At 42.8% G+C, this 27,762-nt stretch overlaps 1 protein-coding gene across 1 annotated transcript in view; it reads left to right on the top strand.

The window, feature by feature from the left end:
- The first annotated feature begins 7,962 nt into the window (after window positions 1–7,962).
- dscc1 (DNA replication and sister chromatid cohesion 1) overlaps window positions 7,963–27,762 on the top strand; it is a 42,776-nt gene continuing 22,976 nt past the window's right edge. Inside the window, exons 1-5 of the mRNA XM_052023352.1 lie at window positions 7,963–8,166; window positions 12,295–12,463; window positions 22,796–22,930; window positions 23,608–23,698; window positions 26,109–26,247. Of these exons, the coding sequence (XP_051879312.1) occupies window positions 7,997–8,166; window positions 12,295–12,463; window positions 22,796–22,930; window positions 23,608–23,698; window positions 26,109–26,247 (704 nt within the window). The 5' untranslated portion in view covers window positions 7,963–7,996. The remainder of the gene's footprint in view (window positions 8,167–12,294; window positions 12,464–22,795; window positions 22,931–23,607; window positions 23,699–26,108; window positions 26,248–27,762) is intronic.

Genomic DNA, 27,762 nt, shown 5'->3' with positions numbered 1-27,762 from the left:
TCTGAGCGACTGACTGAGAAGAAGGAAAAGTGACGTGCACTCACTGCCAGAGCTCAAACACTTTTGTTGGAATTGGAGTATCACCCACATCCACTACCTGAGACTCTACCTAACTGCGGAGGAAACGTGACCAGTGAACTTGCAAAGCTGGAGGCCACAAGTCACTGCTCGCCTAGGTTGCTGTTTCAGTGGTCTGCAATGTTATACTACTGATATGATATTATGTAATAGTCACTTTTATATTCCCCCCCTGTGCTTCCCACTAAGATGCCATGGAAGGTCACTGACATTTTCAGGACAAAGCACTGTACATCTGATGTGGTTCTGAGTCTCCTGCTTGAGGACATGAGATACTGGCGTGTAGGTGTTACTACAGAGTTACCTATATGCTGAGAATGATCCAAGATGGTGTATATTGTCGATGTATTACTTTTATGAGTTGCATGGCCCAGAGTGCTTACACAGAGCTGTCTTTTACTAACTTGTGAGGCATCTGTGCCTTCTTCCAGGAACTGTGTTCTAATTAGAATCTGACCAGCAATAAGCCAGCCCGAATTCTCCTTGGAAAGAGTTGGCAGTCATCCTTTTGTAGCTTCTGCTCAACAATCCTCAACTCCCCAAGGTTGGTTTCCTGGTCTTGTTAAGAGTCATACAGCATGAAAACAGCCCTTCTGGCCCACTGAGTCTATGGCCACCTTTAAGCACCCATTCACACAAATCCTACAATAATCCCGATTTATCCTCCCATCAACTCTCCCCCCAGATTCTCCCACTTACTTACGCACTAACGGCAATTTACAGTGGCTAATTAATGTAACAACCAGCATATTTTTGGGATGTGGGAGGAAACCCATGCAGTCACAGGGAGAATGTGCAAACTCCACACAGATAGCATTGAGATCAGTATTGAACCTGGATCGCTGGAGCTGTGAGGCAGCAGATCCACCTGCTGTACCACCATGCTGCCCTGTGCTGTTTGAGTTTAGTTTGCACATTCTTCTGATGACCACATGGGTTTCCCCTGGTTCTCTGGTCTTCTCCCACATCCCAAAGACTTGCATGTAGGTTATTTGGATACTACAGATTACCTCTAGTGTGGGAGAGTAGCAAAAGAATCTAATCTGATGTCCATGTGAAAGAGGCTAAGTTAGAGGGTTGCAAAGAAATAAGAGAGGAATATACTGATGTGATTGTTCTACTGGACGTCAGCATGGACCTGTGTTTCAATAAATAAGTAGATCTGAAACTAAACCAGACTGATTGAAACCTTAACGTTGTAGTTGACCCTGAGATGCACTTGTACAATATAACTGGCATTACTGGGCCATCACCAAGGCCACTTGATTCCACAGAAGTCACCGCCTCACATTTACCTGTGTAGCAGAAGACTGAGTGTCAAGTATCTGATAGGCTTTGGAGGACACTCTGCTAGAGCGACAGTGTGGGGGAGGGGGAGGGGAAGGAGCACGATGAAGGAAACTCACGTGATAGACACCTGATGAGAACATAGCTGAGTCAGCTTTCGAGCTATGTGATTTGACCATGAGAAACAGTATGAACAAGATAAGGATGTCTGGGAACGGCCATTCTGTGAAGGGACTGTATGATGAGAAAAGATGGACAGGCATCCTTATAATTAAGAACTCTCTTGCCTGATAAGGAAAGAAGATGTGTTTGTTTACCCAGTCCTTGGATGAGTGACAACTTGAAATGATTGACTTCAGAATCGTGGTGTCTTGGGCTGGAGTAAGAAAAAAAGTTAGCGTTTAGAATATTGGAGGAAAAATCGTACAAAAGAAGGACAGTCCAACACATCGAGAGTGATAACTCAGGAACAACCATCGCAAGATGGAAGGCCCTGAGTTCGGAATTTGGAGAAGGCTGTAACCCTGTTGCAGTGAATCTGGCCAGTTTTATCTCACACAGGTAGCATTTAAATCCAAGCCATGAGTCTTGTGACTTAATATAAGAGTGATAAATTGGAATAGTAAATCAATTGTGAAGTTGTTATAACTCAGTGGTATGTATACATGCTTAAGTAACTCGAGTGCTAATAAAGATTAAGTTGTACCAAACCTTCATTTAAACACTTTTTGTTCAACGTGTCAGTTGATAACCTAAGAGGTAATAGGATAAACATCTATTATAAAACCCTTGTCCATGCCTTTACCTTCAGACATGCCAATTCTATTTTAATGCACTTGTGTCTGGTCTCCCATGTTCCAACCTTCCAAAACTGGAGTTCATCCAAAAATCAGCTGCCTGTGTCCTCACTCATGCAAATCTCATTTACCAGAAACACTGGTGCCTTCTGACTTTGGTTGTCTCCTAGTCTGGGAACATTTTCATTTTGAAATGTTTGTCCTTACTTTCAAATTTTTCCTTGGCCTTGACCCTCCCTACCTCTAAAATTTCCTCCAAGCCTACAAACTTGCATATTCTTTATCTTAATTGGTTCAATATGCTGACCTCCAGAACTCCCCCATCCCCCATCCACCCCCTACCCCCCACACCCCCCCCCCACCCGAAATATGTGTCTTACTATCTCTACCTGAGGCTAAAGCAGCAGAAAATGAATGGTTTATTTGTTTAAACGCTGCAGAGTAAGATTTGCTGCAATGTTTACTTCTGATTGTCAGGTAAGAAAATGATTTTATTAATGTGTTAACGCCCTCATGGCTGTACCTCAGTATGTCTTTTCTTAGTAACTTTATTTGGCTATCAAAACAAGGAACATAACAAACTGCTCCTTGTTTGGTAGAACAGTAAAACAAATGGCACAAAATTAATGGCACAAAATTAAACAATATTATTTGCATTTTCCACCACACAAGATGCAAAAGTCCTCAAGCACACTAGTGGACCCTGTGCATTCTGCTCCAGGACTATTTAGTCTCCGACAAGGCTATGGAAGAAAAGCAGGCAGACAATGGCAGTAACAGTCATCTGGTTAATATTTCAATTCACAATTTTTGGTTTACCAATCCAGTTCTACTCTTTACACTAGCCAACCATATGTCAGCAACAATGAAGGTATCAACTCAATATTTTTGAATGCAGAACACAAGATAACATTTTCTGGTCACCTCACTACAGGAAGGATGTGGAAGCTATAGAGAGGGTGCAGAGGAGATTTACAAGGATGCTGCCTGGAATGCGGAGCATACCTTATGAAAGCAGGTTGAGGTTGACGGCCTTTTCTCCTTGGAGCAACGGAAGATGAGGGGGGACCTGATAGAGGTATATAAGATGATGAGAGGTATTGATCGGGTAGATAGTCAGAGGCTTTTCCCCAGGGCTGAAATGGTGGCCACAAGTGGACATAGGTTTAAGGTGCTGGGGAGTAGGTATAGAGGAGATGTCAGGGGTAAGTTTTTTTTTACTCAGAGTGATGAATGCGTGGAATGGGCTGCCGGCTTCGGTGGTGGAGCTGGATACAACAGGGTTTTTTAAGAGATTGTTGGATAGGTACATGGAGCTGAGAAAAATAGAGGGCTATGGGTAAGCCTAGTAATTTCTAGGGTAGGGACATGTTCGGCACAGTTTTGTGGGCCGAAGGGCCTGAATTGTGCTGTAGTTTTTTCTATGTTTCTAACATTCTGAGGTTCAGAACATTGGTCTAAAACTTCCTGCCAGCTGTGAGCCACCCATACCTACCAGTGACCTAGGTAGTAAGCACAAACTTACCATTTGCAGATTGGACAGGTTGTAGTGGTTGGATGTTGATCATCTCAGCTACAGGACATCTCTGCAAGAGTTTCTCAGGGTAGTGTCCTAGACCCAGCCATGTTCAGCTGCTTCATCAATGACCTTCCTTCAACTGTAAGGTCAGAAGTAGGTATGTTCACTGATAATTACACCATGTTCAGCACCATTCGCGACTCCACAAATAATGAAGCAGTCCACATCCAAATGCAGCAAGACCTGGACAATATCCAGGCCTGGGCTAATAGATGGCAAGTAACATTTGCTCCACACAAGTGCCGGGCAATGACGATATCCAACAAGAGAAAATCTAGCAATCACCCCCTGACATTCAATGGCATTATCATCACTGAATCCCCACTATCAATATCCTGGGTGTTAACGTTGACCAGAAAATGAACTGCAGTAGCCATTACACAATGTGGCTACAAGAACAGGTCAGAGGCTAGGAATCCTACAGTGATTAACCCACCTCCTAACTCCCCGAAGCCTGCCCACCATTTACAAGGCTCAAGTCAGAAGTGTGACCCAATACTCTCAAATTGCTTGGATGAGTGCAATTTCAACAACACCCAAGAAGTTCAGCACCATGCAGAACATAGCAGCCCACTTGATTGGCACCCCATCCACAACTATTCACCTGCTCACCACTGACAAACAGCAGCAGCAGTGTACCATCTACAGGATGTCCTGCAGCAACTCATCAAGGTTCCTTGGAGACCACCTTCCAAATCCACCACCTCTCCCAGCTAGAAGGACAAGGGCAGCAAAAGAATGGGGAACACCACCCCTGGAAGTTGCCATTCAAGCCGCACACCATCCTGACTTGGAAATACATCGCCGTTCCTTTACTGTCACTGGGTCAAAATTCTGGAACTCTCTCCCTAACGGCATTGTGGGTATACCCACACCTCTAGGACTGCAGTGATTCAAGAAGGCATCTCACCACCACCTTCTCAAGGGCAATTAGGGATGGGTAATTAAATGGTGAATCAGCCCATGAAGCCCACATCCCTTGAATAAATTAAAGAGAGTATCAGCCTCCTGACCAAAGCAGCCCAATCCTCAATGGATAGCTCTGAGTTGAGGCAAGGCCTTGTGCATGTACTACATGTAATTTGAAGATCGGGGTGGTGTTGAGGGGAGGGGGAACAATCTTTGTATACAAAACAGCTGAAGAAAAACTGACAGCCAGATTAACCATGCCCCCTTCTACCAATCCTCACTTGCCCCAGTTTAGTCAGCTGTCAATCTGTCAAACACTTGAATGTTCTGAATGTCACTGACACTAAAAGAAACATTCAAAATCAATTAAAAATATATAATTAAAATGCAGAACACCAAAACACTTAAAAATAATTAACAAAACTATCTCCTACACAAAATCCACAAGCAGAGTTGCCCTGGCAGACCCATTGTTTCAGCCTGCACTTGCCCCACGAAACTTATTTCTTCCGACCTTGACTCTGCTTTTTCTCCTGTGGTTCAGTCCTCTTTACACTTATACCCATGACACTGCTGATGCCCTCCACCATTTTGTCTATTTCCAATTCCCCGGCCCCATCAGGCTCACCTTTATCATGGAAGTACAATCTTTTAACACCTCCATCCCGTATGAGCTTGGTTTGAGGACACTCTGCTTTTTTCTTGAACAGAGGCCCAACTAGTTCCTCTCTACCAACTCACTCAATCACCTGGTTGAACCTGTTCTCATATTGAACAACTTCTTCAATTCCACTTACTTTCTCCAGCTAGGCCTTTTTGTGGGATATGTGGAACTATCTTTGCTTCAGTTTTACCTGGGCCTGCTCCCACAAATCTTTTCCCAGTACATTGATGACTGCATTGATGCTGCCTCTTGCACTCATGGAGAACTTGACAATTTTAATACTTCTGCTGCCACTTTCCACCTTTTCCTCATCTTAACATGGACAATTTGACTCTTCCTTTTCTGGATCTCTGTCTCTCCTAACTACTAGCATCCATTACAAGTCTGCCGACTCCCACAGCTATCTCAATTACTCTTCATCCCACCCTGCCTCCTGGAAAGACTCTAGTTCATTCTCCCAGTTCCTCCATCTCTGTTGTATTTGCTCCAATGATTAGACTTCCTATACGGGTGCCACTGAAATGTCTTCCTTCTTCCTGACTGTGGCTTTCCCTCTGCAATTGTTAAAAAAGCCCTTGATCACATCTCATCCATGTCCCGCTCCTCTGTTCTCACCTCTTCTCCCCCATGACAGAACAAGGATAGAGTTCCCCTGGTCCTCACTTTCCACAACACCAGCCTCCATATTTAACAGGTCATTCTTGGCAGTTTCTGCCACCTTCAAAGACATTCCACCACCAGACACATATCTTTATTAGTCACATATATATCGAAACACACAGTGAAATGCATCTTTGCATAGAGTGTTCTGGGGGCAGCCCGCAAGCGTCACCACACTTCTGGCACCAACAAAACATGTCCACAAATTCCTAACCCATACGTCTTTGGAATGTGGGAGGAAACCAGAGCACCCGGAGGAAACCCACGCAGACACGGGGAGAACGTACAAATTCCTTACAGACATCAGCCAGAATTGAACCTGGGTCGCTGGCACTGTAACAGCATTACGCTAACTGCTACACTATCATGCCTTCCCCTTTCAGCATTTTGTGACTCCCTGGTCCACTTTTTTGTACCCACCAACCACCCTGCTTCATACGCACTTTCCCTTGCAACTACAGGTGATGCCTCAAGAGTGCAACATCCATTATCAAAGATCCCCACCACCCAGACTATGCCATCTTTTCACAGCTACCATCGGGTAAGAGATACAGAAATCTTAAGTCCCACTAGGTTCAAGAACAGTTACTTTCCTTCAACCATTCAGTTCTTGAACCAACCAGCAAAATCCTAATCCCTGCAGTTTAGCAACACTTTGCACTAAAATTGACTTCTTTTTTGTTCTAATTATGTTCTTTCTTGTAAAAACTGTGTATAATTTATGTTTAATTTGTTTTTCTTTCTGATGCTATGTGCCTGTGAAGCTGCTGCAAGCAAGTTTTTCATTGCACCTGTTCATATGACAATAAACTTGACTTTGACTTTGTCCTTTCACCTCTTCCCTACCCACCATCCAGGTTCTTCCAGGTGAAGCAGCAGTTCACTTGCACTTCTTCCAGTCTAGCATACTGCATTCGGTGTTCACAATGTGGTCTCCTCTGTATTGGAGAAACCAAATGCAGATTGGGTGACTGCCTTGTGGAGTACCTGTGCTCAGTCTGCAGGAGCAACCCCAAGCTTCCTGTCCCCTGCCATTTTAAATGTCTGTCCGACTCCCACTCTGACCTACCATTCTTTGGCCTTCTGTACTGTTAAAGTGAGGACCAACGCAAGCTTGAGGAACAGCACCTCACCCTTCAGGACTGATGCAGGGTTTCAACCAGAAATGTCAGCAGTTCCTTACCCCCCCCCCCCCCCCCAACACATGATGCCCAACCTACTGAGTTCCTCCAGCAGATTGTTTGTTGCTCCAGATTTCAGCATCTGTAGTCCCTTGAGTCTCCTGCTATCAGGTAACTCGATTTCATTCTGTAACAGACATCTGTGACATTGGATCAGCTTTTTTCTTTTTCCCTCTAGGAGTGGAGGACATGCCTTGTCTGACCTGCTGGCCATATCTTCCTGATCTGCACTTCACAACTACATTCTTTGGTCTACGTTCTTACTCTCTAACAGCTCCCATTCAAGTCACTTTGTTTACAGCTTCTCTCCATGGCCACCTTGGTTGTACTCTGTCGGAGACACCCCCCTCCTCTAACCTCCCTACAGCTTCACAACCTTCTTCTGCTTCCTTCCCAGTTCTGTGGAAGAATCAACTTCAAATCTAACTCTCTTTCTCTTCCCACAGATGCTGCCTAATCTGCTGAGCATTTCCAGCATCTTCTGTTTTCATTTTAGGTCCCCAGCAGCTGCAGCCTTTTCTGATTTTCATCTCCTAAATCCGGTTCAGTTGATCGTTGTTATGTATTTTCTCATAATTCTGAGGAGTGCCAACATGCACAGGAGGGTCACACTACAATATCTTCCTCTCTCTCAACTGAAACCACAGCCGACTAGCGAAGTGGCGCGCTTTTCTCTTGCGGAAGTATTCAGTTGTCCCGCCCTCGAACTTGATTGGATGCAGCCTTCCATGCCCGGGCCCGGCTCCATTTCCTATTGGCTCTGCCGGACGTCACTCTCCCGCAGAGGGGCTGAGGGCGCGTCGTGCGGCCGTGTCTTTTACTTCTGTGGCCGCCTGAAGCGATGAGGACTTTGGAGGAAATTCAGGCCACGTTAGAAGTGGCGAAATTGGTCCCGGCCGATCTCCAGCCGTCGGTGCAATGTATATCGTTCAGTGAAAGTGTCAGTTCGGGGGATTACTGCCTCATGGAACTGGACGAAACGCTTTGTAGATACATTGAATCTGGGCAGAGGTAGGATTCATGCTGTATGATGCTGCAGAGTCTAATCTTCCTAATTCCTCCCTGACAGTGAGAAATTAAAAACAATTGGGTTTGGGTAACTGAAAAACAAAAGCTGCAATTGCTGGAAAATCTGAAAGAAAAACACAGCAAGTTGGAAATACTCAGCAGCTCGGACAGCATCTGCGGAAAGAAAAAATGTCGAGATAAGATTTCTTTATTAGTCACATGTACATCGAAACACACAGTGAGATGCATCTTTTGCGCAGAGTGTTCTGGGGGCAGCCCGCAAGTGTCACCACGCTTCCGGCGCCAACATAGCACGCCCACAACTTACTAACCCACACATCTTTGGAATGTGGGGGGAAACCAGAGCACCCGGAGGAAACCCACGCAGACACGGGGAGAACGTACTAACTCCTTACAGGCAGCGGCCGGAATTGAACCCGGGTCGCTGGCGCTGTAATAGTGTCAAGCTAACCGCTACGTATTTCAGCTTTGCAGGGTTATTGACCTGATAAGTTAACGGTGTCTATTGTCGCCAATGCTGCCTGATCTGCCGAATGTTTCCTGTGCCTACTGTTTTTATTTAGCACTTAGGTAGCATCAATCACAAACTCAAGAAGCCTGAGCAAGATCGTACTTTCCCAGTTATGGTTGTGGAAAACAGGATAGTCTGCTTGCAGATCCCACTAATGGCAGTGTGATATCTTGAAAATCCTTCGAACATGACACATAGAACAGTACTGCACTGGAACAGGCCCTTTGGTCCACAATGTCTATGCTGCCCATGATGCCAAACAAAACTAAACAAATCTGACTGCACACTGGAATTGGTTTATTATTGTCACATGTACTGAGGCAGTGAAAAATTTAGTTTTGCAAGCCCTCTATATAGATGATTTCAAAACATAATTACATTGAAGTAGTACAAGGGAAAAGCAGTAACAGAATGCAGAATATGGTATTACAGTGACAAAGTGCAGTGCAGGTGAGAAAATGCATGATCCATATCCCTCCATTCCTGCATGTTTATGTGCCTGTCTAAATGCCTCTTAAATGCCATTATTGTGTCTGATTCGACCACCACCCCGCAGCACATTCCAGGCACCTACCCCTCTCTGTATAAAACAAACTTATTCCGCATATCTCCTTTAAATTTTTCCCCTCTCACCTTAAAACTATGTCCTCCAGGATTTGACATTTATTAAAGTTGAGATTATTGTTGTATGCACTAGTACATGTATGCACAGGTGCAATGAAAAACTTACTTGCAGCAGCATCAGAGGCACATAGCATCATATAAGCAGCATTTACAAGAAAAGCATAAATTAAACATAAATTATGCACAATTTTTACAAGAAAGAATACAATTAGTACAAATAAAAGTTCATTTTAGTGCAATGTGGTCATAGTGTTGCTAAACTGTAGTGATTAAGGTTGTGCTGGTTGGTTCAAGAACCAAATGATTGAAGGGAAGTAGTTGTTCTTGAACCTGGTGGTGTGGGACTTCGGACTTCTGTACCTCCTCCCCGATGGTAGCTGTGAGAAGATGATGTGGGCCTGATGGTGGGGATCTTTGATGATGGAAGTTGCTTTCTTGAAGCAGCGCCTCCTGTAGATACTACTGATAGTGGGGAGGGATATGCCCACGATGTATTGGGCTGAGTTCACTACTCTCTGCAGCTTCTTGTGTTCCTGTGTGTTCAAATTGCTGTACCAGACATGATACCTTCAACAGTACATCGAAGAAGTTTGTTAGAGTTTTTGATTAAGAGATTTAGCCCTTAACCTCCTAAGAAAGTAAAGATGCTTGCACGCCTTCCTTGTGATTGCATCTATGTACTGGGCCCAGGACAGGTCATCCGATACGTTAACGCCCAGGAATTTAAAGCTGCTGACTCTCTCCACCACCGATTTCCCCCAATGTAGACTGGCGCATGTTCACTCTCCTTCCCCTTCCTGAAGTCAACAATCAGTTCTTTAGTTTTACTGACGTTGAGTGAGAGGTTGTTGTTGAGGCAGCACTCAACCAGGTGTCCCACCTTGCTCTGGTAAGCTGACTCATCACCACTTGTGATTCGTCCAACAACAGTGGTATTGTTGGTGAATTTGTATCTGGCATTGGAGCTATGGTTAGTCACACAATCATGTGTGTATGGAGAGTAGAGCAGGGGGTTAAATACATACCCTTGAGCTGCACCTGTGTTGATGGTCAGTGAGGAGGAGATGTTGTTACTGATCCTCACTGATTGAGGTCTGCCGATGAAGAAGTTGAGTATCCAGCTGCAGAGGGAGGTACAAAGGCCCAAGTCTTGTAGCTTGATGGTGAGTTTAGTTAGGATGATTGTGTTGAACGCCAAGCTGTAGTCGATGAACAGCAGCCTGATGTACGTGTTCCTGTTGTCCAGGTGGACCAGAGCAGAGTGAAGAGCCAGAGAAATTGCATCTGCTGTTGACCTGTTGTGGCGGTAGGCAAATTGAAGCGGATATGGGAAAAAGACTCTATCTACGCCTCAATTTTATAAACATTTATCAGGCCTCCCTTCAGCCTCCAACACTCCAGAGAAAACAATTCAAGTTTGTCCAACCTCTCCTCATGAGCTCATACTCTCTCATCCAGGCAGCATCCCAGTGAATCTCTTTGGCACCCTCTTGAAAGTCTCCACGTCCTTTTCTGCAATGGGGCGACCAGAAACGGCACACAATATTCCGTGTGCTCTAACCAAAGTCTTCTACAGGTGCAATGTGATTTCCTGAGTCTTATACTCAATGCCCTGAGTGATGAAGGTAATTAGTGATGTTGAAAGAGGGAAATTTCCCAAAATATTGGGTATGACCTTCCTATTCTAATAATTAATAGCAAAGGAATGTTTACTTTCACAGGGAGAGAAGACCAGGCGCTGGTTAAAAAATCATCTGAAGGATGGATCTTGGGCAAAACAGTATTGCTTCAGCAATGAATTGCTGTCACACTTCTGGAGGGGGATTTGGACTCCAGCCCATTGCTTTCTGACTGTAAAGTGAGGAATGCTACTGATTGTACCATGACTGACACTAGAAGCTTATTTTTTGTTGTCATGGACTACATGGAGGTGTATGATGACCCTGTCTATAGTTCCCATGAATCCTTTTTGAGATCCAAGAAGAGCATTCAAAGGTTAAATGAATGCTCCCATTAATTGTGGAGTTAACATTTTGGAGGAAGAAACAGGAACAAAATCGTAGGTTGTGTATTTCTGTAATACTTTAAACATCAGCGCAAAATATCAAAAAGTGCATCAGACGATCAGTTCTAAACCAAAGCTGATGCCAGATCACATAAGGAGATAGCCAAGCATATGATGTAAAGTTTGAGGAAGAGTTGGGTTTTAAGGAGTGTCAATAAGGAACAAAATGGAGTAAAGAAGCAGCAATGGTTGGGAAGTAAATACCATAGCCTCGAGCCTTGTGGGGAAAGCAAGGACACTGATAGTGGAGTGATTAAGTTTGGGGAAGATCAAGAAGGTGGATGGGTGAAATTTATAGATACGAATGAGAATCTTAAAACTGAGGCATTGCTCTACTGGGAGTCGATGTATGCTGTCAAGTACAAGGCTGATCGTGAATGCAGTTGATCCAAGTTAGTATATAGTTTAAGAAAACATTAAGTTTGGACAGAGGAAGACCAGCCAAAGTGCATTGGAATAATTGAGAAAGGCACAGAAATGTTTCAGCACAAGATAAGCTAAGGCTGGAGCAGAATTGGTCAATGTTATGGATGTGGCACAGGTGGACTTAGTGATGGTATAAAATGCAGTTTAAAGGTAACTTCAGGGTCATATATCACACATGCATTCCAAACAATGTGATTCAGTTCCAGACTTTGCTTGGGAGGAGTTTTGTTTTATTAACATCAGTGTGGATGGGAGTTGGTGAAGGAACTTTATCATTTTGACCACCAACTCTTTTCCACAAATACCTGAAATAACCTATAGCCCATCAATGCAGGTTCTGACTTTCTAGGCCTCTCCTGCCTTGGATAGCTGATGAGTATACACAAATTTTATATTTTGATGTTTCCAAATAAGTTAGAAATGTTTGATTGAATACCGTTCAGACATTGTTTAATTAGTTTTCCATGTTGTTTCTTGTTTTTAGCTTGATTATCCGAGGTGATAAGGATGAACATGCTGTATTGTGTAGTGAGGATAAAACCTATGACTTGAAGGTGGCTGATACATCGAACACGCTGCTCATTATACCTGATTGTAAAACCCCTGATCAGCTTCCACCCAACACCAGCGTACAACATGTGATGCACTGTCAGGTGAAACTGTTATATAAACAAAAACTTTATGAAGGAAGAATTAACTGCATGCAGATTGTGAAACAGGTGTTTCTTAAAAAGTATCGGTCTCTAAGTGTGGATATTGATGGACCAATTCTTTTTTAATTTTTTTTCCCTCGTTATCCAGAGATGGTGGTGGGATGGCCAGTGCAAGCAGCTTGAAGTAACTGATGGGATGCTGGGCCTTTTCAGAGGACATTTTATGCTTTTCTGATTTTCATTTTTTGCATGTTTTTTCTTTTGCCATTGGTTTTCTTTAACATTTTGCTTCAGTGGAAGTTTGCATTATCAATCTGCCAGAGGTGGGAAAGCAGTCGTGCCATTGAATGAGGCTGACTGAGCAACTCGAGGGCCTTTGGTTAAAATATACCTGTATGACAAAGCTTTAAGGTCACCATCTTAATATCTGCTCTGTTAACATTTCTTCTGTTATGCTTCTGTTAAACATGTTGTAGTGTTAGAAAAAGCTAACGTAAATGCAAGTTGTAAGTCACGGTATCTCAATGATGTTGCAAGTTTTCAGTGATTATAGAGTGGCAATGTAGAGTTAATGAGCTCTTGTGTACTACAACTACTGCGCCAGCAGTGGAGAGGCTGGCTAATGATGTCATTGGGCAGGTGCCAGTCAAATAGATTGGCTTGCCTTGGACAGTATTCAGGACTTATTTGTCATAATACTCATCCTTTCAAGTGAATGTTTACTTCATCACAGTTCTGACGACTTTGATAAGGAAGAAAAAGCTTTGAGATGTCAAGAGGTGTTGTGGAAGAGCAGAGGTATTTTGGTTTATAGGCTTGTAAAATATTAAAACTACATCTTAAGTAGTTAAGTCTTGAAGATTGTATGGATGAAGAGCTACTCTGAGGTCAACCTTTATTCAATCTCAGTACAAGCATGAATGGCAGTGGGGAATAGTTGGGAGAGTCTTCCTTGATGTACTTTTTTTCCCCAACTCTTAAATACAATGATAATATGTGACAAGGTGATTAAAAACCCATCAGATGAGACTCTGACCATTTCTGAGCATTTTAGACTGGTGGCTGCAGAGCTTTCTGGGAGCTCCGATGATCCAATGCCTAAGTTATAGTCAGAGTGTCCCTCTTGGTATTTCCACATTACATTGGTGCCTAACTTTTAAATGTATTGTATCCCCGATACTTGATCCATTCATGGCTCAGCTACTTCCTATCAATGGCTGCTGTTAGCTATCTGGCACATTTCTCACCTATTTACAAACATTCATCCTTTGCTACCTTTATGTTTATCTCATCAGTGTTTCCTGGTTTGGAGTCTGTATCAGCCATCAAATACACATCTGTATAAATCCCATTTTCCAGCTCTTTGCCTGTAGCCTTCTATGTCGTAGTGTTTCAGATATTGTCCTGTAACTAAATACTCAGATGTTATGAGAGTACCTGCCTCCACCACCTTGTTAAGCATATGTTTCAGCTTTCAACCACCCTCTGGATGAAAATTTTCTTCCTCAAATTCTCTTTAAATCTCTTGACTCTTATCTTGAACCTATGCCCTCTGCTTACTGATTTTAAGGGGAAAAGTTTCTTGCTGTCTACCCTATTTATGCTCCTCATAATTATGTATGCCTCAGTCAGGTCCCTGTCCAACCTTCTCTGCTCCAAGGAAAACAAACTCATCCAATCTACTCTCTTCAAAGCTGAAACACTCCATCCCAGGCAATTTACTGCTGATTCTCCTCTGTACCCTCTCCATCGCAATCACATCTTTCCTGTTGTTTGGGAAACAGAACTGCAGCTGTGACCAAACCAATGTTTTATATAGTAGCACCATAACCTCCCTGTTCTTATTTTCCAACGAAGTATTCTGTATGCTTTCTTGACTACCACGTTGCTGTCTTCAGGGATCCTTTAGCATGAACAGTAGCATTTCTTCTGCATAGCCTAGTCTTACTAGTCTTCTCAAAATGCATCACCTCTCATTTTTCAGGATTAAATTCCATCTGCCATATCTCTGCCCATTTTACCAATCCATCAATAATGTCCTATAGTTTAAGACTATTCTCCTTGCTATCGACAACAACATCAATATTCATGTCGTCTGCAGACTTGGTAATCATCCCAGTCATATGTCCCAGCACCAGTCTCTGTGCCACACAACTGGTCACAGACTCCACTGGCAAAACCAACCCTCGACAGTCACATCTGCATCCTACCAGCAGGATGATTTTGGATTCAGTTTGCCAACTTGTCTGGATCTCATGGGCTATTACCAATTGGACAGTCTCCCATGTGGGACTTTGTCAAAGGCCTTGCAGATATCTATGCAGACTACATCAACCCTATTACCCTCATCAACCCTTGGTTACCTGTTTGAAAAATTCAATCAGATTAATCATACAGAATCTCCCCTTAACAAAGGCATGTTGATTCTGCCTTCCGAAGTACGGATTAGTGGTATCCCTCAGAATTTTTCAATTAGTTTTCTTAGCACTGGTATTAAACTCACAGGAACGTAATTACCTAGCTTATCCTTGCTGAACTCCAGTCATCTTGCACCTCCCCTGTGGCCAGAGAAGATTTGAAACATGCTGATGCTCTGACAAAAATCTTCTTTACCTCCCAAAGAAATCTGGGATATAGTCATCAGGCCCTGGGGATTTATCCACCTTTTAAGCCCATTTAAAACACCTAATACCTCTTCCTTTTCAATGGTAATTTGTTCTAGAATTTCACCACCTTCCCTGAATTCTCTAACCACACTGACCTTCTCCATAGTTAATATAGTTGAGAAATATTCATTTCGCATCACACCTACAACCTCTGGCTCCACAGACAAATTGTTACCTTGGTCCCTCATACCCCTACTCCTCTAGGAATCCTCTTGTCCTTAATACTGTATACTTACTGTCACCACCATCATAAACTTCATCAGCAAGTGTTTAGAGGACTGTACCAAAGAGGTCAATCCGGGTGTTCCCAAACTGGAAACCATGGATGAACTGGGAGATCCATTCCCTACTAAACTCCAGGACTGCAGCATTCAAATCAGTTAACCTTGACCGAACAAGAAATGGAGATATGACCTTCTTAAAGCTCTCAGGGATGCCAAGAGACAATACCGGTCCTAAATTGAGTCCCAGACCAGCCGCCAGTTGTAGCAGGGCTTGCATGCTATAGTGGGCTACAAAACGAAGTAGTAGAACATCGAGGACAACAGTGCGTCCCGTGCTGATGAGCTTAATGCATTCCATGCACGTTTTGAACAGAAGGGAAATTAAATGTCACCATCCACCCTGACTGCCTTCAGTGCACCTGAACTCACAGTCACCGTTGAAGATATCAGATCAGTCTTCTGCAGAGTGAACCCACAGAAAGCATCTGGCCCAGATGGTGTCCCCAGCCATGTCCTCAGATCCTGCGCAGATCAGCTGGCAGGGGTATTTGCAGACATTTTTAACCTCTCCCTACTTCAATCTGAGGTTCCCACCTGCTTTAAGAAAACCACTATCATCCCAGTATCTAAGAAAGACAAGGTAACATCCCTTAATGACTACCACCCATGGCTCTGACCTCCAACATCATGAAGTGCTTCGAGAGGCTGGTCATTACACACATCAACTCCAGCCTCCCAGACAACCTTGACCCACTGCAATTTGCCTACCACCGAAACAGGTCAATGGTGAATGCCGTCTCCCTGGCCCTACACTCATCTCTGAAGCATCTGGACAGTAAAGACACCTACGTTAGACTAATGTTTATTGACTACAGCTCTGCCTTCAATACTATAATTCCAAGCAAACTCATCTTCAAACTCCTAGACCTGGGACTTGACACCTCCCTTTGCAACTGGATCTTTGACTTCCTGACCAACAGACTGCAATCAGTAAGGATAGGAAGTAACACCTCCGCCACAATTATCCTCAACACTGGTGCCTCACAAGGCTGCGTCCTCAGCCCCTGAATCTACTCCCTATGCACTCATGACTGTGTGGCCAGTTTCTGCTCTAACTCCATTTACAAGTTCACAGATGACACCACTGTAGTGGGCCATATCTCAAATAACGATGAGTGGGATAAAGGGGTGAGTGACATGTTGTCATGACAACAACCTTTCCCTCAATGTTAGCAAAACAAAAGAGCTGGTCATTGACTTCAGGAAGAGGGGTCCACACGCTTCTGTTTACATCAATGGTGCTGAGGTCAAGAGTGTTGAAAGCTTCAAGTTCCTAGCAGTGAACGTCACCAATAGCCTGTCCTGGTCCAACCATGTTGATACCACGGCCAAGAAAGCTCACCAGTGCCTTTACCTTCTCAGGAGGCTAAAGACATTTGGCACGTCCCCTTTGATCTCCACCAATTTTTATTGATGCATCATAGAAAGCATCCTATCCAGATACGTCATGGCTTGGTACTGCAATTGCTCTGCCCAAGACCGCACTAAACCGCAGAGAGTTGTGGACTCAGCTCAGCACATCACCAAAACCATGGACTCTGCATACACTTCTCACTGTCTGGGTAAAGCAGCCAATGTAATCAAAGACCCCACCCACCCTGGACATTCTCTCTTCTCTCTCCCATCGGGCAGAAGAAACAAAAGCCTGAAAGCGTGTACCACCAGACTCAAGGACAGCTTCTATTCCATTGCAGTAGTATCACTAACCTGTGAGCTCAGACTGAAAGTTTGGCCCAGCTAGTTTTGTGGATTTGGATCCCATACCAGTCCAAGGTCAGCTTGGCCAACCTTCCCATGATTCCTAGCTCCCCGTTCTGAGGAGCTGCTTGGCCACAGACCTACTGAGTTTTGCCAGTTTTTTTTGTTTTTATTTCAGGTTTACAGCATCTGCAGATTTTTTTTTAAAAGAATCTTTGCTCATTTCCCTAATGGGATTTCCATCTGTTCCTTTTTCCTAGTTCAGCCTTGATGATTTCTGTCTCATTTCTTATCTGCGATAAGGTGTTGGCCAGAACTTGCTTCCATAACCACTTCTCTTTCCTGAGCAAATGTCTCTGGCTCTAACTCATCCTACATGGATTCCAGCTGAAATTTCACCCTTCACAATTATGATCCACCAGAGATCACATGTATATTTCAAACTATCTGGTCATTCTTCAGGCAGTGTTCTCACTGCATTCTGAGATGCACGCTTAATGCCATGCATCTGCACATGTGCTGTTCACCTCTCCCTTTGCCACTTTGACAGTTTCCAATTTCTTGGTCCCAGCTGGCTCATCTTTACCGCTGATGTACAATCTCTTTGTCCTTCCATCCCACACTTGGTTGGTGTAAGGCCTCTCTGCTTCTTATTTGAACAGAGGCCTAACCAGTTCCCTCCACCTATACACTCATTTGCCTGGCTGAACCCTTTATTACATTGAACAGCTTCTTCTTCAACTCCGTTCACTTTTTCCAGATTAAAGGTACCTATGGGAACTCAAAGGGGTTCAGGCTATGCCAGTTTTTTGTGGGATACATGGAATAATCTTTGTTTCAGATCTACTTGGTCCCCTTCCCTCTGCTATTTTACCAGTACATTGATGACTATATAGGCACGTGTAAAGCTGTCTTCACTCATACAGAACTTGAAGATTTAATTATGTTTGTAAAATTCCGCTCTGCTGTCACCTTTACATGATCCAACTTATTCTTGCCTTCTCCATCTGGATCTGCCTCCATCTCGGGGAGGGGTGGTGGAGATGGGTGCGTGACAAACATCCATTAGAGGCCTGCAGGCTTCCACACCCACCTGGACAATACTTCCTCCCATTCTGTCTCTTGCAAGGATTTCTCCACCTCCATCATATTTGCTCTGATGACAAGACCATGGTGCCTCTGAGATGTTTTCCTTGCTGAACCATGGCTTCCCCTGTGCCATGGTTAACAGAGCCCTTCATCACATCTTATCTAATTCCTGCCCCTCTGCATTCATGCCCTCTGCTCCCAAATAGAGCCAGGATAGAATGTCCTTGCTTTCCAACCCATCCACCTTGTTCTTTGGATCGTCCATCATAACTTCTGCCACCTTCAGTGAAATTCCGCCATCTCTCCCCACCCGTTTTATAGCATTTCCCTTCTCATAGCAATTTCCCATGTAACCACAGGATATGCAACACCTGTCCTTTTTAACTGTTCCTTTCCCGTCATCTAGGGACCAAAACAGATTTTCTAGGTGAAGCAGCGATTCACTTGTGCTTTTTCAAATCTAATTTACTGCATTGGTGTTCACAATGTAGTTTTCTCTACAGTGGATAAACCCAACACAGATTAGGTGATTGCTTTGTAGGCACCTACACAGGTGACACTGAGCCTCCTGTTGTCTCACACTTTAACTCTCCATCCCACTCCGACCTCTCTGTCTGTGGCCTCTTGCACTGTTACAACAAAAGCTCATCTTCAGTCTGAGCACATTGCAGCCTTCCAGACACTATACTGAATTCAACAGCTCTCCATTTGTTTCTGAACAGGCCAATTCATCAGTAAGTTTGGCTCTTTTTTTTCTCTCTCCATTAGTATGGCCTGACTTGCTTAGCAGTCCCTTCAGCGCTGCCTTTCATAGCTCCTGCATTCCTTTGTTTTTTTTCTGTCTCTGACTGCCCTCATTAATCCATCAACCAGGTGACCTCAACAACATTTTATCCCCACAGTGACCCTGACCACACCCCATCGGAGATTCCATTCTCCTGTACATCCCTCCCCCACACTCTCTGCAACCTAAAATTAATATTTTCGCTCTTTCTCTGTTCTGATTAAGGGTTGACCTGAAACATTAGCTCTAATCCACTAATCCAAAACCCTCCCTCCTACATCATCCTTTTTGCCACACATTCATTTAACTGCCCTCCCATTCCTGTACTCACTAGTACATAGCACCAGAAGTAATTCAAAGATTACAGCCCTCAGAGATCCTGCTTGTTAAATTCAAGTTGAAGGGCCTCATTCCTCGATTTGCCTATTTTGTTAATACCAATATGAACCATGATCTCTGACCATTAACCCTCTCCCTTCAAAATCCTGCAACCTTTTTCTGACATCCTTGACCCTGGGAGAAAGGAGCAACACACCATTCTGGATATGTCCATATGTCTGGCAAGTGGGAGGCTTTTACAAGTGAGATATCAAGAGTTCAAGATCTGCATGTTCCTGTTAGAGTGAAGGGGAAGGCTGGCAGGAGTAGGCAACCCTGAATGACGAGCAATATTGAGGCTCTTTTAGGTAAAGGAAGGAGGCATGGGTCAGGTACAGGCAGCTGGGATCAAGTGAATCCCAGGAGGAGTATAGTGGTTGCAGGAGTATACTCAAGAAGGAAATCAATCGGGCAAAAAGGGGACATGAGATGGCTTTGGCAAAGGAGAATAAAGAGATTTTATGTATTAAGGGAAAAAGACTAACTGTGGAAAGAATAGGGCCCTTCAAAGACCAAAATGAACATCTTTGTGTGGAATCGCAGGAGATGGGTGAGGTCCTTGATGAACATTTCTCCTGTGTTTTTACCACAGAGAAATACATGAAGACTTCAGACCTTGAGATAGTTAATGGGGAGGTCTTGGGATAGTCTGCATTACAGCAGAGAAGGTATTGATATCTTAAAACGCGTGAAGGTAGATAAATCGCCAGGGCCTGATCAGGCATATCCAAGAACACTGGGGGAAGCTAGAGGAGAAATTACTGAGATATATGCAGCATCATTAGTGACGGGTGAAGTGCCAGAAGACTGGAGGGTGGCTAAAGTTGTGCCTTTATTTAAGATGGGCTGCAAAGAAAAAACAAGGAACTATAGACCAGTGAGCCTAACATCTGTAGTCGGTAAGTTACCAGAGGGGATTCTGAAGGATAAGTTGTATAAGCATTTGGAAAGATAAGGGTTGATTAGGCTTTGTATGTGGGAGATCATGTCTCATGAATTTGACTGAGTTTTTTGAAGAAGTAACCAAGAAGATCGATGAGTGCAGCACTGATGGACTTCAGTAAGGCCTTTGATAAGGTTCCACATGGTAGGCTGCTGTGGAAAGTTAGATCACATGGGATCCAGGGAGAGCTGGCTGATTGGTTACAGAATTGGCTTACTGATAGGAAGCAGAGGGCAATGGTGGAAGGTTGTTTTTCAGACTGCAGGCCTGTGACTAGTGGTGTCCTCCAAGGATCGGTGTTAGGCCCATTGCTATTTGTCATCTATATCAATGATTTGGATGAGAATGTACAAGGCACGGTTAGTAAGTTTGCAGATGACACTAAAATAGGTGGTGTTGTTGACAGTGAAGTTGGTTATCAGGATTTACAGAGGGATTTTGATCAGCTGGGTAAGTGGGCTGAGGAATGGCAAATGGAGTTTAATTCAGATAAGTGCGAGGTGTTGCATTTTGGGAAGACAAATGAGGGTAGGAGTGAATGGTAGGGCCCTGGGGAGTGTTGTACAGCAGAGAGACCTAGACGTACACAGACATGGTTCCCTGAATCTGGATGGTGAAGAAGGCTTTTGGCATTCTGGCCTTTATCAGTTAGGGCATTGAGTATAGAAGTTGGAATGTTGTGTTGCAGTTGTACAAGACGTTGGTGAGGCCACAGTTGCAATAATATGTTCAGTTTTGGTCACCCTGCTATAGGAAAGATGCCAATAAGCTGGAAAGAGTGCAGAGGAGGTTTATGAGGCTGTTGCCAGGACTCGAGGGACTGACTAATGGTCTTTCCTTTCTCTCCTTACCTTCGACCCATCTCACGGTGGATCTGCTCTCCCCTCCTCCCCTGCACCTGCCTATCACTATCTCTTACCTGCATCTACCTATCGCCACCATGTGCCCACCCCACCTCCCCTCTTTTGTCCACCTATCACTGCTCTGCTCTGTTTCCCCTTTTCCTATCTTCAGTCCTGAAGAAGCGTCCTGACCCGAAACGTTGACCACCTGCTTTTCTCCACGGATGCTGCCTGGCCTGCTGAGTTCCTCCAACATTATTGTGGTTTTCATCTAGATTCCATCATCTGCAGTCCTTTGTTTCGCTCATAAATTATGGTAGTATTCAGAATCAGGTTTATTATCACTGACTTGTATGTCGTGAAATTTGTTTTGTGGCAGCAGTACAAAGACATAACATTGCTATAAATTACAAAATAAAAATAAATAGTGGGGAAAAAAAGGAATAACAAGGTAGTGTTCATGGGTTCATGGACCGTTCAGAAATCTGATGGCGGAGGGGAAGAAGCTGTTCCTATATCGCTGAATATGGGTCTTGAGGCTCCTGTACCTCCTCCCCGATGGTAGTATGAGAAGAGGGCATGTCCCGGATGGTGCGAGGTGTTTGAAGCTATGAAAGAGAGAAAATGGGAATGACTAAAATGATATTGATGCTAGAAATCTGAAATAGAACAATTGAAAATGTGAGAAAATCTCAACGGGCATCGGACATTTGAGAACAAAACAGATTTAACTTTTCGGATCGATGACTTTCCATCAGAAGTGGAAATTTTTGAACTGCTTTTTAGAAAGTGCCAGGATATGAGAGAGTGAGGACTGTTATTGCGGGGAGGGCAAAAGTGATAATGATTTGTAAAACAGGTTTGTAGCAGAGAAAAAGGGAATCACGAAAAAGAGGAAAGATCCTATAGCCCAGGGATATGGCAAACCAAAGGCAGACACCTCCCAGGGATGTGGGCCATCCTGCTGGTTTAACAAAATATTTGGCTGGAGAAAATTTTTGAGTAAGCAAATGGTTTAAAAACTGCAGATTGAGAACATAGAAGCAGGAGGAGGGCATATGGTCCCTTGTGCCTTCTCCAGTGTTCAATAAGTTCAACTGAGCATTTTCCTAGGTGTCACTTTCTTGTGCTCACCCAATAATACCCAGTTCACTCAATTTCAAAATTGAAAATCTAAATTAGTTACACTTAAGTTGTGTTAGTGGGTCTTTGAATATAAAGAAATGGTGCAGTTTTAAAAAAAATTCCTGCACATCTTTATGCTAGCAAAACCAGCATTTTTTGGCCATTCCCAGCCTGCCTTGGCAAAGTGGTTGTGAGGTGCCTTCCTGAATGGCTTTCTCGTCCATTTTCCTGACACTTAAGAGACTGCCACATTGCTGTGATGTACGTTAGTGAGGGCTGCAGGCTTTCTGAATAAAGGACATTTGTAAGTTAGTTAGGCTTTTATGCAATTGTTTGTTTAACTTAGAGATGTGTTTAATTAATTGAACTGAGTTTAATCTTCCATGGAGAGATTTGAAGTCTTAATGGATTAATTAACTGAGATTGCATATATTTATAATTCAAAGCTAGCCAGTCCCTTTCTTTAAGAAAGAAATGAAAATGCTATAATAGTGTTTAATTATATATGTTATAATTGATACAGATATTTGGTTTTGCTAAAAGTTATTGGGAGTTGAAGAGATCACGGCCCAAATTGAAGAAATTAAAGAAACTTCTAATGGAAAACCCATACAATGGACCATCTGGTGAGAACGAGAGAAATTTGGATTATCCAAAGGTATTACGTATGATTATTTTTTTTAAAAATTAATACTCTTAACAACATATAATCTATTTGACATCTGAAATTCTGACCAGAATGTCTTGTTGAAGTTGATCCTTTCCATGTCCCTGTGTTGTTGAGGCCAGATGTAGTGGCCCTACAACAGCTCAGTTTGACATCGGCTATCTGTATGGTCCAGCTGCTCTGGGTTGATCAGGGTGGGGGAGGGGCAAATCTGCTGAGCCATTGATTGTCCTTCAGTCAATTGTGCAAAGGCTCCACAACATGAACTTCCATCTACCCTGAGAAAATAATAATTGGATTTTTTTTTTGTTTGTAGTAGAATTAGTACTATGAGAGGTGCAATTGTACTGGAAGGTCTCATTCCAAGCTACTTCCCACCCTCGCTCTGTTTTATTTCTGGGATCGAAACCATTGTTGTTTACCCATGTGGCAGATGATAATTAGAACTTTGCACAGCCAGTGACCAGAGAATGAAAGTAACCTGTAGGTTGATTCTCCCTTTGATTTTTGGGTTATGTCAGTGCTGCTTTATGCAGCACTTCAACTCTCAGAAAATCAAATCTGTATCCTACTAGCCTGAGAGCAATGTTATCCTGTCCATAATTAAGTAAACCTAAAATATGAAGTATCAGGTTTTTGATCATTATTGCTGATTCTTTATCTTACAGTATACAATGGAAGACTTAATGGAGACCATTCAAGCTAGTGAGCAGGAGATAATGCAGCAGTTGCAGCTGTTACGTGCATGCAGGATTGAAGGTAAGTTGGAAGAGTAGGGACTGATGCATCATAGTGAATTTCTACCAAGGTGGGCATTCTCCTGCTTGTCCCCTGTAATTCTGACTTAAAACCGTAAAATATGATGTGACTCATCTATAGAATTTCTGTGATTCTTCTGTCCTGTTTTAAAATTACGGTAAATGAGCTGGAGAAGTCCTGCAGAAGACAACCTCTGTCTCCAAATCGCCTCTTTAAAAATAAAACCCAACCCCTGTGCGAGCCTTGGGAGAGGTGAAGGTCTCAGATTCCCACCATCATTGTTTCTATTGTGCAGTCAATTCATTTCCATCCAATGCTGTTACCTGTGGTGCCCTGTAACTTGGGTTTGCATGTTGAGAATCATTACACAATCAACTGTTTCTGCATCTTAGTTAACCAGATAAGACACGAGTGTAAATCTCACACACTCACTTGTACGTCATTGTTTTTAAATATACTGCAAATCAAAATATCATTTCTACCAAGCTATTCACTAGCTGATCACGTAAAAGTATATTACCCAGTTATATGTGGGCTATGTCTGCTCAGGTTTTGATTCCTGGACTTTCCTTCACTGGTTGTTTTGACCATTAGAGTTGTTATCAGGGCAGTTGTAACCACATCAGCCAGCATGTCTGTACTAGGGAATTTCTTCACTGTTAGTAATGATCAATCCTTTGCAGGAGCCCAGTTGAGATAATGAGCCGCTTTCTGCTGACAGCATTATAGTGACTGTGGTTTCAGGCAGCATGGTTTTACCTGTGACTGGTACTCATCTTCCATCTTCTGCTAATTTAGTCAGAACTCATTTTCTTAGCTGTAATGATTCTTTATTAGCCCGTCTATCTAATACTGAAGAATCATCCAAAGCAGATTAGGTGCCTTGTGTTAAGACCATAAGGCATAAGAGCAGAATTATGCCATTTAGCCCATCGAATCTACTCTGCAATAACATGCCTTAAGTATCAGTTGACTCTGCCAGACATAGCCAAGGCTATATTACATTGTGCATCACTGAGCCATCCAGGCTTCCTGGATGCCTTTCCTAGGTTTGTTAATATTTGGGAGATGGCACAAGTACAGTTGCTGTCTTGCAGTTTCAGCGACCTGAGTTCAAGCCTAATCTCCAGTGCTGTCTGTGTGAAGTTTGCATGTTCCTCTGGATACACCAACTTCTTCCCACATCCCGAAGATGTGCCGTGTGTTAAGTTAAATGATCACTGTAAATTACCTCTAGTGTGTAGGTGAGTGGTCTAATCTAGGGGTGGGGGGAATGGAGGGTGGAATATAGGCAGAATACAAAATAGGATTAGTGCAAATGGGTGCTTGATGGACATGGTGGGCCTGTTTCTATGTCTTATGAGCATGACTCTAACAATGGATGTACTAGGGCAAAACTTCACCAGGGATGCCCCTTTCACTTCCTCCTCAGTGATCTCTGTTTGAGTGCATGTGTTGGGTGTTCCATGAGAACAGGAGCATAACCAGTAATGTCTTCCTAATTTGGCAGAGTAGTTTAAGTAGCCAGTATCACTGGATTTATATCTGAAGAATACTGACTTGGGTGAATGGCTAAAAAGACTTACCTACAAATTAGTTACAGGCTTTTTGATGGAACTGATTCGGATATCAAACCAGGTAGCAAAAAACCTCAGAGAAAAAGACATCTCTGAGGTCAGATGACATTTTTAAAGTGAGCTTTGCAATCATGCTATTGGATTTCACCCAGTAGTATTGTATATTCAGTGATGAGTGTTAAAGCCCCTAATCTTGTCAAACAGAAGCATTAATCTTCAGTTGTGCAGTCACAGTGTCTGATATTTAACTAATGAGAATTCTTTCTGGTGAATTGCATTGAATGCAAAAACAAATCCCAGTGTTCTTTCATTAAAATTGTGAGTAATCTCTGATTGATTGCATTATTGAAGATTGTTATTTCTTGGTAGCTCATGAATCAGCTATTGGCTTGACCATAACATCTACTGGAAAATGTTTGATTTGCTTCTTAATACTATATTTATTACATAAATCTATTAAAAAAAGTAATATTGCAATATTTAATTAGTGAAGTTATTTTACATTAACTGCATGATCTTTGCTATTTCTCTTGATGACATCTCGGCTTTAAAGTTCATGTGATTTTTTTGTGTGTATGTGTGCAGATATTCCTTCTTTGTAGCATTTTATACATGTTTAATTGGTGAATTAAGTTTTGTCTGTAAAATATGGCCTTCTGTTGTGCCTCATTTCCTTGGAAAAACCAGCAACGTGCTGTATGGTAAGTTTTTTTTTACACGTTTTTTTAGGAAGCCAGAATATTAATCACAAATTTATAACCAAAATAGCACGTTGTAGACTGTGTTTTTGTGAGGTGTTTTGTACATCCCTGGCCTTTTTTCCCCTAAATTAGGGTACTGGAGAATTCTGGAACTTGATTATGAAATGAAGCTACTGAATCATGTGACTCAGTTGGTTGATTCAGAATCTTGGTCGTTCACTAAGATTCCTCTCAGTATTTGCCTTCAAGAGCTGGAACTTCTTGAGCCAAGGTAAGTGACAATTACTGTGCAAACAAACCATTGGGGATGATGGCTGAAACCAGGTTTTCCTGTGCTTTGGAGTGATTTATTTTCTGTTTACGTATGTGTCTGAATTTGAAGGCTCTCATTCAATTCGTTCTGTGCATTTTTATTTTTGTTTGTACAGCATTGTGAAAAGTATTTATTGGTCCATAATTTTATTTAAGCACTTGTTGATATTTAATTGTTGGTTAGTAAGTGTGTGCATTTCGTATCTGCACTGGTAGCAGAAGAGTAATCACAAGGAACTCAACAGGAGACAGTCAAAGACAGATTATCATTTTTTCCAGCATGTCATAGTTCAGGGGGTATCATTTAAACTGTGATTTAATTTCTACTTTGGTTGATCATTAAAGTTTCCTCTGTTATTGGAAAGAATTAATGATTAAATATACAAAGAACAACAAGGCATGTTTATGTACTCAAATGTCTTCTTTCCACTAACCTTGTGGCAGTGGTACTTGCTTCACTATTGACCTTAATGACAGCTTAGCTATGATCATTAATCTTCCAGGACTTGTGAATTTTAACTCTTTAAGTATTGTGCCTTAAGTTAAAAGGTAGTGATTCATTGTTATAGAGTCATACAGCATGGAAACAGGCCTTTCAGCCCAACTGGTCCATGCTGACCAAGATGCCCATCCAATCTCATCCCATTTGCCCACATTTGGCCCATATCCTTCTGAGCCTTTCCTAACCATGTACCTGTCCAAGTACCTTTTAAATGTTGTTAATATTCCTGCTTCAACCTCTTCCTGTGGCAGCTCATTCCAAATACATACCATCCTCTGTGTATTTTAAAAAAAGGTTGCCCTTTGAGTTCCTGCTATATCTTTCCCCTCTCAACTTAAAACTATGCCCTCTAGTTTTTGATTCCCCAACCCTGGGAAAGAGATTGAGCCCATTCCTAGCCTGTTCAACCTCTCCCTGTAACTCAGTCCCTCGAGTCCTGTCAACATCTTTGTAAATCTCTTCTGCATTTATTCCAGTTTAATAACATCTTTCCTATAGCATGGTGACCAAAACCAAACATAATACTCCAAGTGTGGCCTCACCAACGTCAACTGCAACATAACCTCCCAACTTCTATACTCAATGCCCTGACTGATGAAGGCCAATATGCCACAAGCCGCCTTCACCATCTGTCTACCTGTGACTCCACTTTCAGGGAACCAAGTACCTGAACTCTAAGGTCCTTTTGTTCTACAACACTCCCCAGGGCCCTAATATTTGCTGTGAAAGTCCTACCTTGATTTGACACTTCACTCTTATCTGAATTAACCTCCATTTGCCATTCCTCAGCCCATTTAGCCAGCTGAGGATCCCACTGTAATTCTGGATAACCTTCATCACTGTCTACGCCACCACCTACTTCAGTGTCATCTGCAGACTTACTAACCATGCCTTGTACCATCTCATCCAGTTAGACTGTCTAGTTAATGTTAAGTCAAGTTGTGTTTATTGTCACGTGCACAAGTACGATGA

Source organism: Pristis pectinata, chromosome 9 (assembly GCF_009764475.1).
Source record: "Pristis pectinata isolate sPriPec2 chromosome 9, sPriPec2.1.pri, whole genome shotgun sequence".
Taxonomy (NCBI): domain Eukaryota; kingdom Metazoa; phylum Chordata; class Chondrichthyes; order Rhinopristiformes; family Pristidae; genus Pristis; species Pristis pectinata.
Note: the sequence above shows the minus strand (reverse complement) of the source record. Positions and strands in the feature narration are given on the sequence as shown.